The 11,766-nt window shown below is 41.9% G+C and overlaps 2 protein-coding genes and 1 non-coding gene across 4 annotated transcripts; 1 reads left to right on the top strand and 2 right to left on the bottom strand.

The window, feature by feature from the left end:
- Window positions 1–9: 9 nt before the first annotated feature.
- LOC140347528 (junction-mediating and -regulatory protein-like) lies at window positions 10–7,624 on the bottom strand. Of its 2 annotated transcripts, none has more exons than XM_072434016.1 (10): window positions 6,917–7,624; window positions 6,238–6,411; window positions 4,552–4,702; window positions 3,987–4,156; window positions 3,744–3,909; window positions 2,816–2,940; window positions 2,674–2,739; window positions 2,503–2,598; window positions 1,968–2,436; window positions 10–1,883 (listed from the first exon to the last, which is right to left on the bottom strand). In XM_072434016.1, the coding sequence occupies exons 1-10, from the start codon at window positions 7,607–7,609 to the stop codon at window positions 1,576–1,578; spliced, it is 2,418 nt and encodes an 805-aa protein (XP_072290117.1). In that variant the 5' UTR covers window positions 7,610–7,624; the 3' UTR covers window positions 10–1,575. The 2 variants fall into 2 exon arrangements, with proteins under 2 accessions (XP_072290117.1, XP_072290116.1); XM_072434015.1 differs by having other exon boundaries at window positions 2,816–2,985.
- Window positions 5,228–5,299, top strand: trnaq-cug (transfer RNA glutamine (anticodon CUG)). The gene has a single exon. It is a non-coding gene; the product is annotated as a tRNA-Gln (tRNA).
- An 845-nt stretch (window positions 7,625–8,469) lies between the features above and the next one.
- Window positions 8,470–11,171, bottom strand: LOC140347164 (betaine--homocysteine S-methyltransferase 1-like). The gene is made up of 7 exons (XM_072433510.1): window positions 11,020–11,171; window positions 10,375–10,507; window positions 10,115–10,227; window positions 9,784–9,975; window positions 9,380–9,710; window positions 9,078–9,306; window positions 8,470–8,983 (listed from the first exon to the last, which is right to left on the bottom strand). Exons 1-7 carry the CDS (start codon window positions 11,035–11,037, stop codon window positions 8,899–8,901), a joined length of 1,101 nt encoding a protein of 366 aa, XP_072289611.1. The 5' UTR covers window positions 11,038–11,171; the 3' UTR covers window positions 8,470–8,898.
- Between the last annotated feature and the right edge of the window lie 595 nt (window positions 11,172–11,766).

Consider the following 11,766-nt stretch of genomic DNA (forward strand, 5'->3'; position numbering starts at 1 on the left):
AAGTTTGTATTGTCATTTTTCCTTTTTATTGTTTGCTTCACAAGATTTGTATCCAGCGCGGGGTCAAAGTGCACATAAAACCATACTGGCCAACTCACACCGACAGTACTTAGATGAAGGGTTTTGTGGCCCTCTTATGCAGGTATAACAATTATGGATTGGCTTCGGAAAGATAAAGTATCTGAATAAGTACATGAATAAAACACATATAAACACAAACAACTGGTGAAAAGGCTTTGACAGAATGATGCAGTAGGTAATATATAGAACTTTTTCAAGTGTAAAACAAAGTAGATTTTGATCATTGTCACACTGTGATATTAACTGTATTTTTTCAAACTTAACATTTTAAAAATACATTAGGGAGGGTGTGCAACATATAAAAAGTGCCGAAACGATTTGTCACATTCATCTTCTATAGCTTACTGTATCAAAGCTATGCTCTATAAACCAGGCTTTAACAATTAGTGTGTACTATAGGTCTATTGACTTGATTGGTGCTTTAAAAAGAAAGATACATTTAATATTACTCAATAATTCAAACTAAACTTTGGGAATACGCTGTAATAAACTTGTGCAAAAATGTCGAGATTGTGAGTCCATATGTGAATTTCTCACTCACAGTTCTCTGAGTAGCAAAGATCCCACAGTGTGCATCTGCCCACAGAGCACTGGGAGGCATTAGGAAATATGCCGCTTCAGGGGCAAAAGTGAATAAGATTGCAAACAAAATTGCATCAATCACTGCCGCCTGCTCCACACCCCACACAGCCTCCCTGAAGTGCAGAGAGAATCTAAGCTCCCACATACGATTCATCATTCAAACTAGCGTGACCATCGCCACAGTTCTGCCGTGACAATCCCACCAGCAAATGTGGTTCAGGAATCACAAACACGTCCCCCACATTTGGCTTCTGCACTGACAGATACTCTTCACCTCTCCTCTCTTACACTTCAGTCAGACGAGTGGTTGTATGTGGCATCAGATGCTTAACCCATTGAGACGATGCATATCTCCCATTGCCTTGGCCATATGCTACGGTTGAACAGAAGGGTCAATAAATATTCTCTCCTCACACACTGGATGTGAGCGCTGGGGCAGCTGAAGGCCACGGGAGGACAAAGGGGGGAAGGGAAATTGCATTAATCAGCTTTAACATGAGATTTAAAGCCCCTGCAATGTCTTTATAGCCCACTACTCTCTGTCAGCCTTCAACATAACCACGTGTCAGAAAAAAACTGTGAATCTTTTGGTAATTACACATAGCAGATTAAATATTATAGAATAAATGCAAATATTAAAATCAAATATAACCATACTTAATGATCAGGGCTTTTTACAAAAGTCAAGCCTCCCTTGAGCATAGTTGTTATATGACATGACATATATCACATGAGTGTCATCTGCCACACACATTTCTTTTATGTTGAGGAACATGTGAAACAGTTTCACATGTTGGTGCATATGTTATTAATAATGGTATTATGGTGAAACAAAGGCATATCAGCATGTGCTTAAGTGACAGCTACAGTGTGCGATACCAGGGGATACCTGGGGTCTGTGGCTTATGATCCCTAGCTTTCCCATTCAGAGCCCACGGGTCCTTCATCATCGCTGTCCGAGTCTGGTGAGGCCTCTTTGATGCGCCGCAGTGCATCGTGGATGCTTTTGGTGAGAGGATCTGTGGGAGCAGCTAACTCTCCCTGATCCTTTCTGTCTTTCTGCAGGACGCGCCTCAGTTTGACCCCTTTACGAATCTGGGCCAAGATGCTGTTTGCATCATTATCAGACTTTGCTTGAGGCATGGATCGCTGATCAACCTTCTTTAGGTGAAAGCTGCCTCTTTTGAGAGATGCTAACACTTCATCCATCGGTGAGCTCACTGCAAATACAAATAATACAATTAGATGTTGGCAGAAATGTGGACAAAATTGTAAATAAATAATCACTGAAAGTTTCTTAATACCTCTTCTGCTCTGGGTTTCAAACTCTGTCTTCCTGAGCTTTTTCCGTGCACTGACCAACTGGCTGCTGTCAAAGAATCGTGGAACAAACGGGCCGATGGGGGAAAGAGAAGAGTCTTCTGTGTCACTATGAGTGGTCTTCTCTCTTGGACCAGGTTGAAGCGATGGAGAGGTCTCTTCTTTGGCAGGTGGAGGGGGCGGGGGAGGAGGAGGGGAGATGGGAGAGGCCAGTAAAGAGGACAAGGAGCAAGGGGAGCAGGAGTCCACAGAACAGGGCACAGGTAGCAGCGGTAGACATGTGGTGAGCGATGAGACCGGCTGAGTGGTCAGTGTGGGGCTGGGGTCTGTCTGTACACTGGTGCTCTGATACAGCGGCTCTGGTTCATCTTTACTGCTCCTGCGTCTTTCTCTTCTTCTGCTGTGAGGGACACGCAGCCGAGTGGACTTCAGTATGACCTGACCTGGATACCTCTGAAGGAGAACATTTGTAACTGAAGTGTTTTAACCAAAAGAAAATACATCTAACAAGGTACAAACCTGTTTAAAAGTTCGTAATCTGTCCAGAGTTTTTTGCCTTTCCTGATTTACGTTGCAGTTTTTCCTCTTGTTATCTTCCACTTCCTTGATTTGTAACTAATTTATACAAAACAAGGAAAGTGATTACAAGGAATCCTGCTATTCAATAAAATGTGTATTTGTAAACAATACCTTTTGAGATATGCAGTCTTTTTGAAGGCCCTGCTGCTTCTCCGTGTGATTAAACGTACAAATATCCTACAAGATAAAACAAAAATTAATCAAATCATTCTAGGACATCTAATGCCAAGAAAGTGTTTGGTAATAGATATACCCTTTTGTTCCTAAGATAGGAGCGCTTTGCACTGATACGCCCTCTTCTGGTCTCCAGCTGCCGGGCACTGTCCTGTAGTCTTCTCGTCACCTTCTTCTCGTCAGTGTCAACTTCTATTATATCATCTGCACTTTCAAAGGTATCATAGTAGACCACTTCCTCCTGACGCTCTAAAATTAAACATATTAAATAATCCTGCTAAAACCAGTTTCACTTGGATTGGTCCCAGATGTACAAAAGCTGCATTAATGATAAATGATAAATCCAGGCTTAAGGTTTAGCTGCTGTTATAATGGAGAACTTGCCCTTCTAGTGGCAAAATACAAAGTTTTCACCATGGTTGGGACAGAATATGAAAGGGAAGCTAGCGTCCAGATTTTTGTGTTAAAATAAGCAAAACATAACTGGATTCCACTTGATTGAGCACTTGATTTTATTTTTTTACATTAAAAGTCTCAAACTAATGGATTGTTAATATGAATTGCTCAGAAAAACAGATTTTGACCAATTTGAGGGATATGGGTCTTTTGTGTACACAGAAAAAGTTTCATATTGAGTTCAGTTCATGGAAATGGGAGGAAAAACTTAACTGTTGGATTTATATTTTTGTTCAGTGTAATTTAAAAATCTATTCTTGAGTTGGTACCGCATTATCTCCAGCAGCTCATTGAACTGAACTCAGGTGTGTCCAGAGTGTGCACAGAGCTGGCAGCGATGAACTCTAGAGGGAGCTTAAATTATAAGAGCTGGGTTTGTTTGACTCTTTTAGTTTTTAATGTAGACTGTCTGCCTCTTCACCCAGACATTGTTACAAAAGTATTTTTTAATGCATTTTTTCCCTGGTTAAATAAACGTCAAATTATAGTTTTTTACATATATCCTGAATCACGCACACAGTATATGTTGATTTTTTAAATTGTAAATGTACCTGCCATCTGCCTCCGGATGCTCTGGAGCTGAGCAGTGAGGAGCAGCTCTTCACACTGTAGGATTTCAGCCTGGATGTCATACAACTGCAGTTGGAGTTCATAATACTGTCTTTCCATGTGGTCTAAAAGGATCATTGCATCCTCACTGCTGCAAAGGCTCTGCATCTGAGGAGACACATCTAAAAGTAAAATCTGGATCCATTAAGTGAGACATTATTTGGTGCTTTGTTGTTTGAACCTGCCTCTTCTTTCAGTGCATGTTTCCTCTGCTCCAAAGAGATTTCCTTGGCTCTTTGCAGTTGAAGAGTTTCTTTAGCTACAGAATAACGTAGTCTTTCCATGCGCTCCACTGCTGCTGTCCACGAGGCTTTGCCAAATTTACGCTGGTCTAACTTCATTCGCTCATAAACTCCTGCACAAAAAGCTTATCAATATCCTGAAAAGGGGGAACATCTATTGGGCATTCTGAAACATTACACCGTGCAACAAACATCTTAGTTAGCAAATCATTCTATTGTTGTATTACATTTTGCCAAGCACACACCAATATGCAAATATGTGGTTTCATAGACTGTGGTGTGGGGATACAGAGTGGAGTAACTTGCATAGTAAATCTACTGGTAGAGCTGTTTGATCAATAGGTTGTCCTTGTTCCTTCCTGTGTGTGTCAAAGCGCCCTCATTAATACAAAATCACTTTTGCCCTGAGTTCAAATCCACTCAGGTCAATAGCTCTGGCGTGTCAGCATGACAAGTGTGTTCATTCTTCTTCAGCGACATTGGCAGCAATATTAATGGGACACTGTACCTTTCTGAGCCCTGGCAGTGATCTCAAAGTATTTAACAGTGAAGTCTTGGATGTTCAGGACAGCCTCCTGAGCCTTCTTCTGCCAGTCACAGTCCTCTTGTTTAAGAGCTTCAACTCTCCGTGGTCCCAAATAATCATTTGCCAGAGAAATCTAAAAAAACATACATGTGCACATTAATGTATATAGACATATGCAATAAAAGTCAATTAGTTCAAGTCTACACTACAAAAAAACATGAATTTAATTTTAAATGTATGTATAAGATGTAAGAAATGTTACAGCAAGTCAAATTACACTTATAAAAATACAGTGAATTACAACCAGCATAGAATATTTTCTATATATATATATATTTATTTAAATATTCAGTGATGACTTTGTAGACAGAAAATATCTAGGACAGAAATAATGAAACAGATATAATATCTATTGCATTGTAGCCCTTATTGTATATGGTCCCACAATAAAGATAAAGAAATTGTGTTTTCATGAGCATTCTTCATTGCCAACCACATTGGGTGAAAATGATGGTTCTTCTGTCTTTACAAAACATTTTTAAGGTTTACATTTTCATATAAATAGTGTGTCAAGGTGTAAATATAGCTTCTACTTGAGAAGCTCAAAATACCCCCAGTGCGTTAAAGGGTTCTCCTCTTTCCCCTGAAGCACACGTGTGGTTCTATGGTGTAATGGTTAGCACTCTGGACTCTGAATCCAGCGATCTGAGTTCAAATCTCGGTAGGACCTAAGACTTTTTTGTACTATTAAGCTATTTGCTATTTAGATTATAAGATATTTATTAGTCAGTTTGGAAAATACTAATGCATTTCTGATGTTGAACCCAATAATTTGTTATAAGTTATGTTAAATGATAAGAAACAATTTCAACACTGTTGCTTCTCGTCTCCTTGTTGGTTGAGACAACATAAACATAAAGATTCACAAGATTTGTGCACAATTTATTATACAACTAAAAAACATTCCATCTTTAAATTTAGCTCAAGTATGTCATCAGTGAAGTTCTAAGGACAGAATACATCAAACCTATTTGTAACTTGCATAGGAAAATAGGGTTGTTAAAAGTTTTAATAAAAGAAAGCACTATTATTTTATGTTGAGAATGTCAGTCTATTGTGTAAAACCTTGAGATAAAATAGAGAATTTCAATCATTAGTGTTGAATCGAAATCGGTTTTGAGAATCGAGTATGTTCCATAGCATCAAAATCTATTTCAACACTGTAAGAAAATAAGCCTATATCTCAAATGTTTATCAGTCACTGCCAATAAATATTTGTTATTGGGACAGTTTAGGCAAGAAACTTTATTGTAAAGTTGAAACTAACAATTACTCCATTCTTAATAATTGTTTCAATTGGTTGGCAATTGTCTCGTGAAGTTATTATCTTTATTGTACGTTGAGGTTTTTGAATACCTTTTAAAGCAAATTAAGGTTGAAATAGGATGACGGAAGCTAGAGAATATTTATGAATAAAATGTATTTTTGATTGATTCATTCATACATGCTGCTGTCTTTGTCTTTGTACGTGTGTTTTAAAGTCTGTTTAGTTAGTTAACGATTCCCATGATCAAAATACAATTATGATTATTTTAATAGTGGACAAGTACCACAAACATTTTGCTTAATTGTTTCAACCCTACTTTAAAGCAATATTCGACTGGTTACCTTGATCTGCTGTCTGCGTAGCATTGCTAGTTCCCTCATGTCTCTGAACGGCTGCAGGAGGAACTGGTACAGCTGAGTGGAGGCCTCCAGTAAACCACCAAACACCTGGTCCTCCTCCTCATACAGCTGCAGCAGATCCACCATGCTGTCCATGCTCCCGTGCCTCTCCAGCAGCTACAGCACAAACCAACATCAACATGTCACACATCTCATCTTCTATTGAACAGGTTCTCAACCTGTGGTAGTCTTCTGGTGGCACACGGACACGTCATCCAGAGTCCATTTCATCCACATATTTGCTCATCTACTATGGCAATGTTGTAGTCATTGTTATGAAAGAAATGTGCTCCATTCACACCTTTTGGAGCTTATTTGTCTTTTGGCTCCACTAGGTCATTACTACTTAGAATTACATCATTTTATTGTTTGACCACCAGGTGACCCAAGTCTGCATAGTGTAAAAAAAAAAAACTTTAGGCCTTCGACAGTTCTAATCAATGAATTAAAAGAAAAGGGGAGGTCTTTATGGCCTATGGCACAGACAGGAATGCTGCTTCCTCTATAGAATCTATAGAGTCATGTGGTATTGTTATTATTTACACTGTCAAACCATCAGGTGGTCGCATGGTGCAGTGGTTGTCTGGGTGATGTGCGGTCTATATTTAGAAGGATACATTACCTCCGTCAGAAGTTTGGAGGCCCGATGTAAAGCCTCCTCATACCCGGACTGCTTGAGTTCACTCAGGCTCTCGTAATACTCCTCCGTGTCCTCGCTCTCTGTGAACAGCACCTGGGACAGGATCTTCCACCCACACGTGTCCAGTGCATGGCCCAAGTACCGCTGCAAACTCAAGCACAGCTCCTCCATCTCCGCCGGGGGCCGCTCCGTGGGGCCGAAGAGCACGCTCCACATCCCCGCGGGTTCCTCCGGGAACACCGGGAGGCACGGCCCCAGAGCCGAGCTGACCGAGCACAGCTGCTGGTGCACGGTCAAGAGGTCGTGGAAGGAGAAGAGCCCGGCCCAGCTGCAGTCCTCGGTCTGAAGGCTCTGCTCCGGCTCGGGACGGTCATGGAACACGTCCATATCCGGGCTCAGCGGAGGCTCGTCCTCACCATGAACTCTCCCGGGGCCGGAGCTTGTTGCGGCGGCTGATGGGAGCGTCGAGCATCCTTTAACCGTGGTCCTGACCGGAGAGTCTCTGATCAGGCTCCTTCTCTGCACCGTCCTGTTGTGGCAAGTAATGGCACATTTCCCTTCCACCTCATTCCAGGCCACAATAAAAGCGAATTTGTGCTTCTCCTTTTCCTCGAACACATTTGGCCGCACCGCCACCCACCCTGACTCCAGACTGTCCTCCATGGTGAACGACATCTCCGGAAACACCGCGGAAGACTGTGCGCGCGCTAAACCTGCGTCAACACAACCGAGCGCGCACACATGAAGGAAAGTCGTCTGTTACAGTGTCATTTCGTGAGAGACGCGGAGTCAGTGTCATGATGTGTGGATGAAACACACAAACCGCAGCGGAGTCCGTGGCCCGTGTTTGTCTAGAACACCGTGCCAAGCTTTTCCAGTCCGTTATTGGCGTTTATACGTTCCTCTTGGCGATGCGACAGTGCGAATAACAAACCCAGACTCACGCGTCGCAACAAAATCATTCAAAACCCTCAAAATAACGCCACGCTCGGGCATTTTCCTGCACATTTAGTCCGCAGAATGAGAAAATAACTTTTGTGGAGCAAAACAAAGGCGATGTTGAACTCGTCATTTGGCCTGCTGCAGGACGAGCCAGTCTGCACAACAATACTGATGCTGCTGCTGCGTTCAGGGGCGCCTCGAAAAACACAAATGTACAAGTTCCTGTGCAATTTACCACTGAAATGTCGAGCCAAAATAAATCATTTAAAGCATATTGTTTAGAGAATTTTGGGATAAACTTCAATCTGATTACTCTGCTGTTTCTCTGTATCCGTGCCTCAGTGGAAAAGAAATTATGTGCAAGACTAGGATTGTTATGCGAGTTTAGTTTCTTCCACGTTAATTATGTTTCAAAATGAAGGACCAGAGCATCAATGGACTGAGCAGTGACAGGCAGAGGTAGAGCAGCAAAAAAGTAATATGTAGTGAAAAATACTCAAGTAGTACTATATTTGCATTGAGTAAATATAGCCTAAATAAATTTAAATAATGTATTTCCAAAGAATAGACACAAACATTACAAAAAACAATCATATTTTAAGAAAAGGTGTTTAATATTGTCAAGCTTATTTTGTCATTTCTAGATTTATTCAGTGTGGAAGAGTAAGATGTTAACTGTTTTACAATTTGAGTACTGTTGCACTGTCAAATACTGTATACAACAGTAATAACATGGTAGAGTAAAAGTACTCTAAAACGTGCAATATCTTCAAAAGGTTACTCAAGTATAATTGAGTAAGTAACACCCTCCTGTGTTCATAGGTTATCTGTTTTTTTATGAGTTGTCAAATAGAATTTTTTAACAGCGCCTTGGCCCCTGAAAACTCAGGTTGACCTTTGAGCACATCATATCATAGCACTGTTAAGACAAGTTAGATTTAATAGTCTACTCACTTTTATACTAATTTAAAATGTAGAAAACATACTCGTGTGAGACTAAATAGATGACATGTTGTCTTTCTTCATTCATCCGCCGGTGTGGCCATTGAAGGGCATTTGGGACGGCCAGATGCTGGTAGAAGATCTTGCCAGTACTTTCTCTGAGCCCTTTAAGAAAATGAGTTTAATGTATTTTTGATTTGCTGTGTTTCTGTCCATGGAATTTGTAAATGATCTGCAGAATGAAGCAGCTTGTCCTCACCTGGCTCTGACCCAGGGTTTAGTGTGCATCTGCAGGGCTTCCCCCCACAGGCCGTGCTTCTCTGATGCAGGAGGGAGACAGCCCTTCTCTGCTCGCAGCTCTTCTGATATGGCTCTGATATGATAGGCCTCAAAGCCACAGCAGCCGCCGATGTAGCGGATCCCAGCCTCATACGCCTCTCTGGCATATTTGTGCACGTCCCAGCGAGTCAGAGTCCTGCACTCCATCGCTGGAAACAGAAGCATTTATTTTTTACTGGGCATTTACTGATAAATAAAATAATCTTTACAGAAATAATTTACCAAAAGGGTACTCTGGTAAACTGATGTAACCAGTCAGGTTACATTCAGGCGTGTGACACCCCAGAGGCTGGATCATGAGGTGGGCTTTGAGACCTGCCTTCTCCAGCCCCTCTCTCATCAGCTTCACTGTTTGGATACAGGATGTGGGGTCCAAGTGGCAGTTTACACCAACAATATCAGCTCCTGCTTTGACCAGGCGAACGGCACATTCTCCAGGAGGAAGTCCGTTCACATCTCCATGAGGAGAGATGCACATTGTGGCTCCCACAGTTTTACCACTGGTCTTCAGGACCTCAACTGCCCAGGCGGCTTCCTCTGCATATCTGAAGAACTATTAATGCATATGTTGCGCATATTTTGGGACATGTAGAAGAAGATCATAACAAACGTTTGACCACACATACCTCAGCTATGAAGAAGTCAATGTCTTTCTTTAGGAATTCCTGCAACTGTTTCTTAAACAGAGACTTAACTTCTGCCTCGTTGTGATTTTCCAGGTAAATGAGAGTTTGGGACACACAGCCGGCCACCAGAGCGTTCCCCTCATCAGCCACCTCTCTGGCCAAGTCACAGGCCGCTTCATTGATCTGAGCGCCCTGCATGAAATAAACAATATTAGTAACATTAATGATAGTAAAACTCTATAGGCTATATAAAAAAAACATTTAAAAAAAATAGTTTCTCATGCATTTGTTTAAAGTGCAGTCGCATTTTAAACTCTTATTTTGCACTTACGGTGATGTTAGTGACATTTCCGCTCAGCTCCAGCTTGTCCTCGCTGCAGTAAAAGGTGAAAGTCTGAAGCACATCAGCCCCAGCTCTGAGGAACTCCCTGTGCAGCTGGCGCACTGACAGGAACAACACAAGGGAATGTTACAAACAACTGCCACGGACAAGTCGAAGGAAACTCACCACAACTTCATTTACACCGATTTGATCACCTCAACCAGACCAAGCGATGTCTTGTCCTGCCCCAAGACCCCAGGTTGACAAACCTGCTTCAGGGTGTTCAACAGCTGCTTCAGGGGTCCAGGGTCCAGCCTTCACATAACCACGTCTCTCCAGCTGCAGCACCATCCCACCATCACCAACAATCACCTCCCCAGCATTCAGCCGCTCCAGGATGTCCTGAGGTGGACAGACAAGTACAATGTGTCTGCCAATAATGACCATGAACCATGCTTCATAATGATGATGATGATGGTAATTATTAGCCAAATTAAACCTTACTACCCATGGAAAGATGAATTCAAGCCCCTTCCATTTTTGTCCATCAAGTGCCCTTTTCCATTTTTCTTTTTGTAGTTTTTGTTACAAATGGAAAGAGCAATAACTTCTTCCCTTGTGCACATAATAGGCCTACACTACACATTGTTGAGTGACATAAATGCCCAGTCCTGCTCCACGTGCCTCATCTCCTTCACGTGCAGGCGATGTTTCATGTTTGAGCCGCTGTCCCCGGATGCTCTCTGCGCGGCCCTTGACAGGTGGGCAGTAAAAGCCTACTCGCCCCCGTGGATATAATTAAATATCAAATATCGGTTCGCTCTTATTGGTTTTCCTGCAGCTAAAGACAAGTCTGGCCATAAGTGTGAGCCGCCATACTACTAAAAACACCAGGACGAGTTTGGGGGACTTACCCGTTTGTTTCTCTTCATTACTCACTTATCTTCAGTCCAGGCGATCAAAAATAATAACGCGACCGTGCTCTGCTCCAGACTCTTGCTCCAGACGGTCCCTGGCCACACTAAACTGAGGACATTTTGTCCGCGGGGCGCGTCCTGTAAGGACTGACCGTGGACAGTTCATACGCTGTCACTTTAAGAGTCGTAATAAACACGGCGCGTTTATGGCTCGGATAAAGCATGGGTCATACGGAAACGTTCAATACTGCAGGGCGTCCAACAATATATTCACGTAAGAAAAAACATACTTTAACATGATATTATTCAAGTAAAAGTACAAAGTTACGGAGCCCCGCAAGTGACATCAGCGAAATATAATATTTTCACGGGGAAAAAAAATAAATATATTTTTTCCATTTTTTATTTTAAATTATGCTCCTTTAAAAAAAAAAAAAAAAAATCTTGTTTAGCTGCGCCTCGTCCGAATGATCGATTAAAAGTCGATATAAACTACATCGTCGAGCGACACCGATCGAATGTGCGCAGGACTCGCAGATTCCGCACACGCGCCTAAGAATTTATAATAGGCGCAGGTGAACGTATGAGTATGAGCCTCCAGTCCCGTTAGAGGATCACTTTATCTGAATTAGTACGAGCATATTGTAGAGTAAAAAACAAACACACTAAACCAAACCTTGAGTGTAATTAAAGCATATTTAAAGGTGGACTGCGTAACTTTTCTGGTAGAGGAATCTGTCTCCA

This window comes from Eucyclogobius newberryi, unplaced genomic scaffold (genome assembly GCF_026437365.1).
Source record: "Eucyclogobius newberryi isolate DKJ021-1_F unplaced genomic scaffold, fEucNew1.0.hap1 SCAF_6, whole genome shotgun sequence".
Classification (NCBI taxonomy): Eukaryota; Metazoa; Chordata; class Actinopteri; order Gobiiformes; family Gobiidae; genus Eucyclogobius; species Eucyclogobius newberryi.

Coding starts and splice junctions, on each gene's coding strand:
- LOC140347528 (XM_072434015.1), bottom strand. CDS start 7,609: ATGTCGTTCACCATGGAGGACAGTCTGGAGTCAGGGTGGGTGGCGGTG. Junction 4,157..4,551: donor CACTGCCAGGGCTCAGAAAG/GTACAGTGTCCC, acceptor CTTTTTGTGCAG/GAGTTTATGAGCGAATGAAG. Junction 2,986..3,743: donor CATCCGGAGGCAGATGGCAG/GTACATTTACAA, acceptor GTTTAATTTTAG/AGCGTCAGGAGGAAGTGGTC.
- LOC140347164 (XM_072433510.1), bottom strand. Junction 9,711..9,783: donor TTGACTTCTTCATAGCTGAG/GTATGTGTGGTC, acceptor ATGCATTAATAG/TTCTTCAGATATGCAGAGGA. Junction 9,307..9,379: donor TTTACCAGAGTACCCTTTTG/GTAAATTATTTC, acceptor TTCTGTTTCCAG/CGATGGAGTGCAGGACTCTG.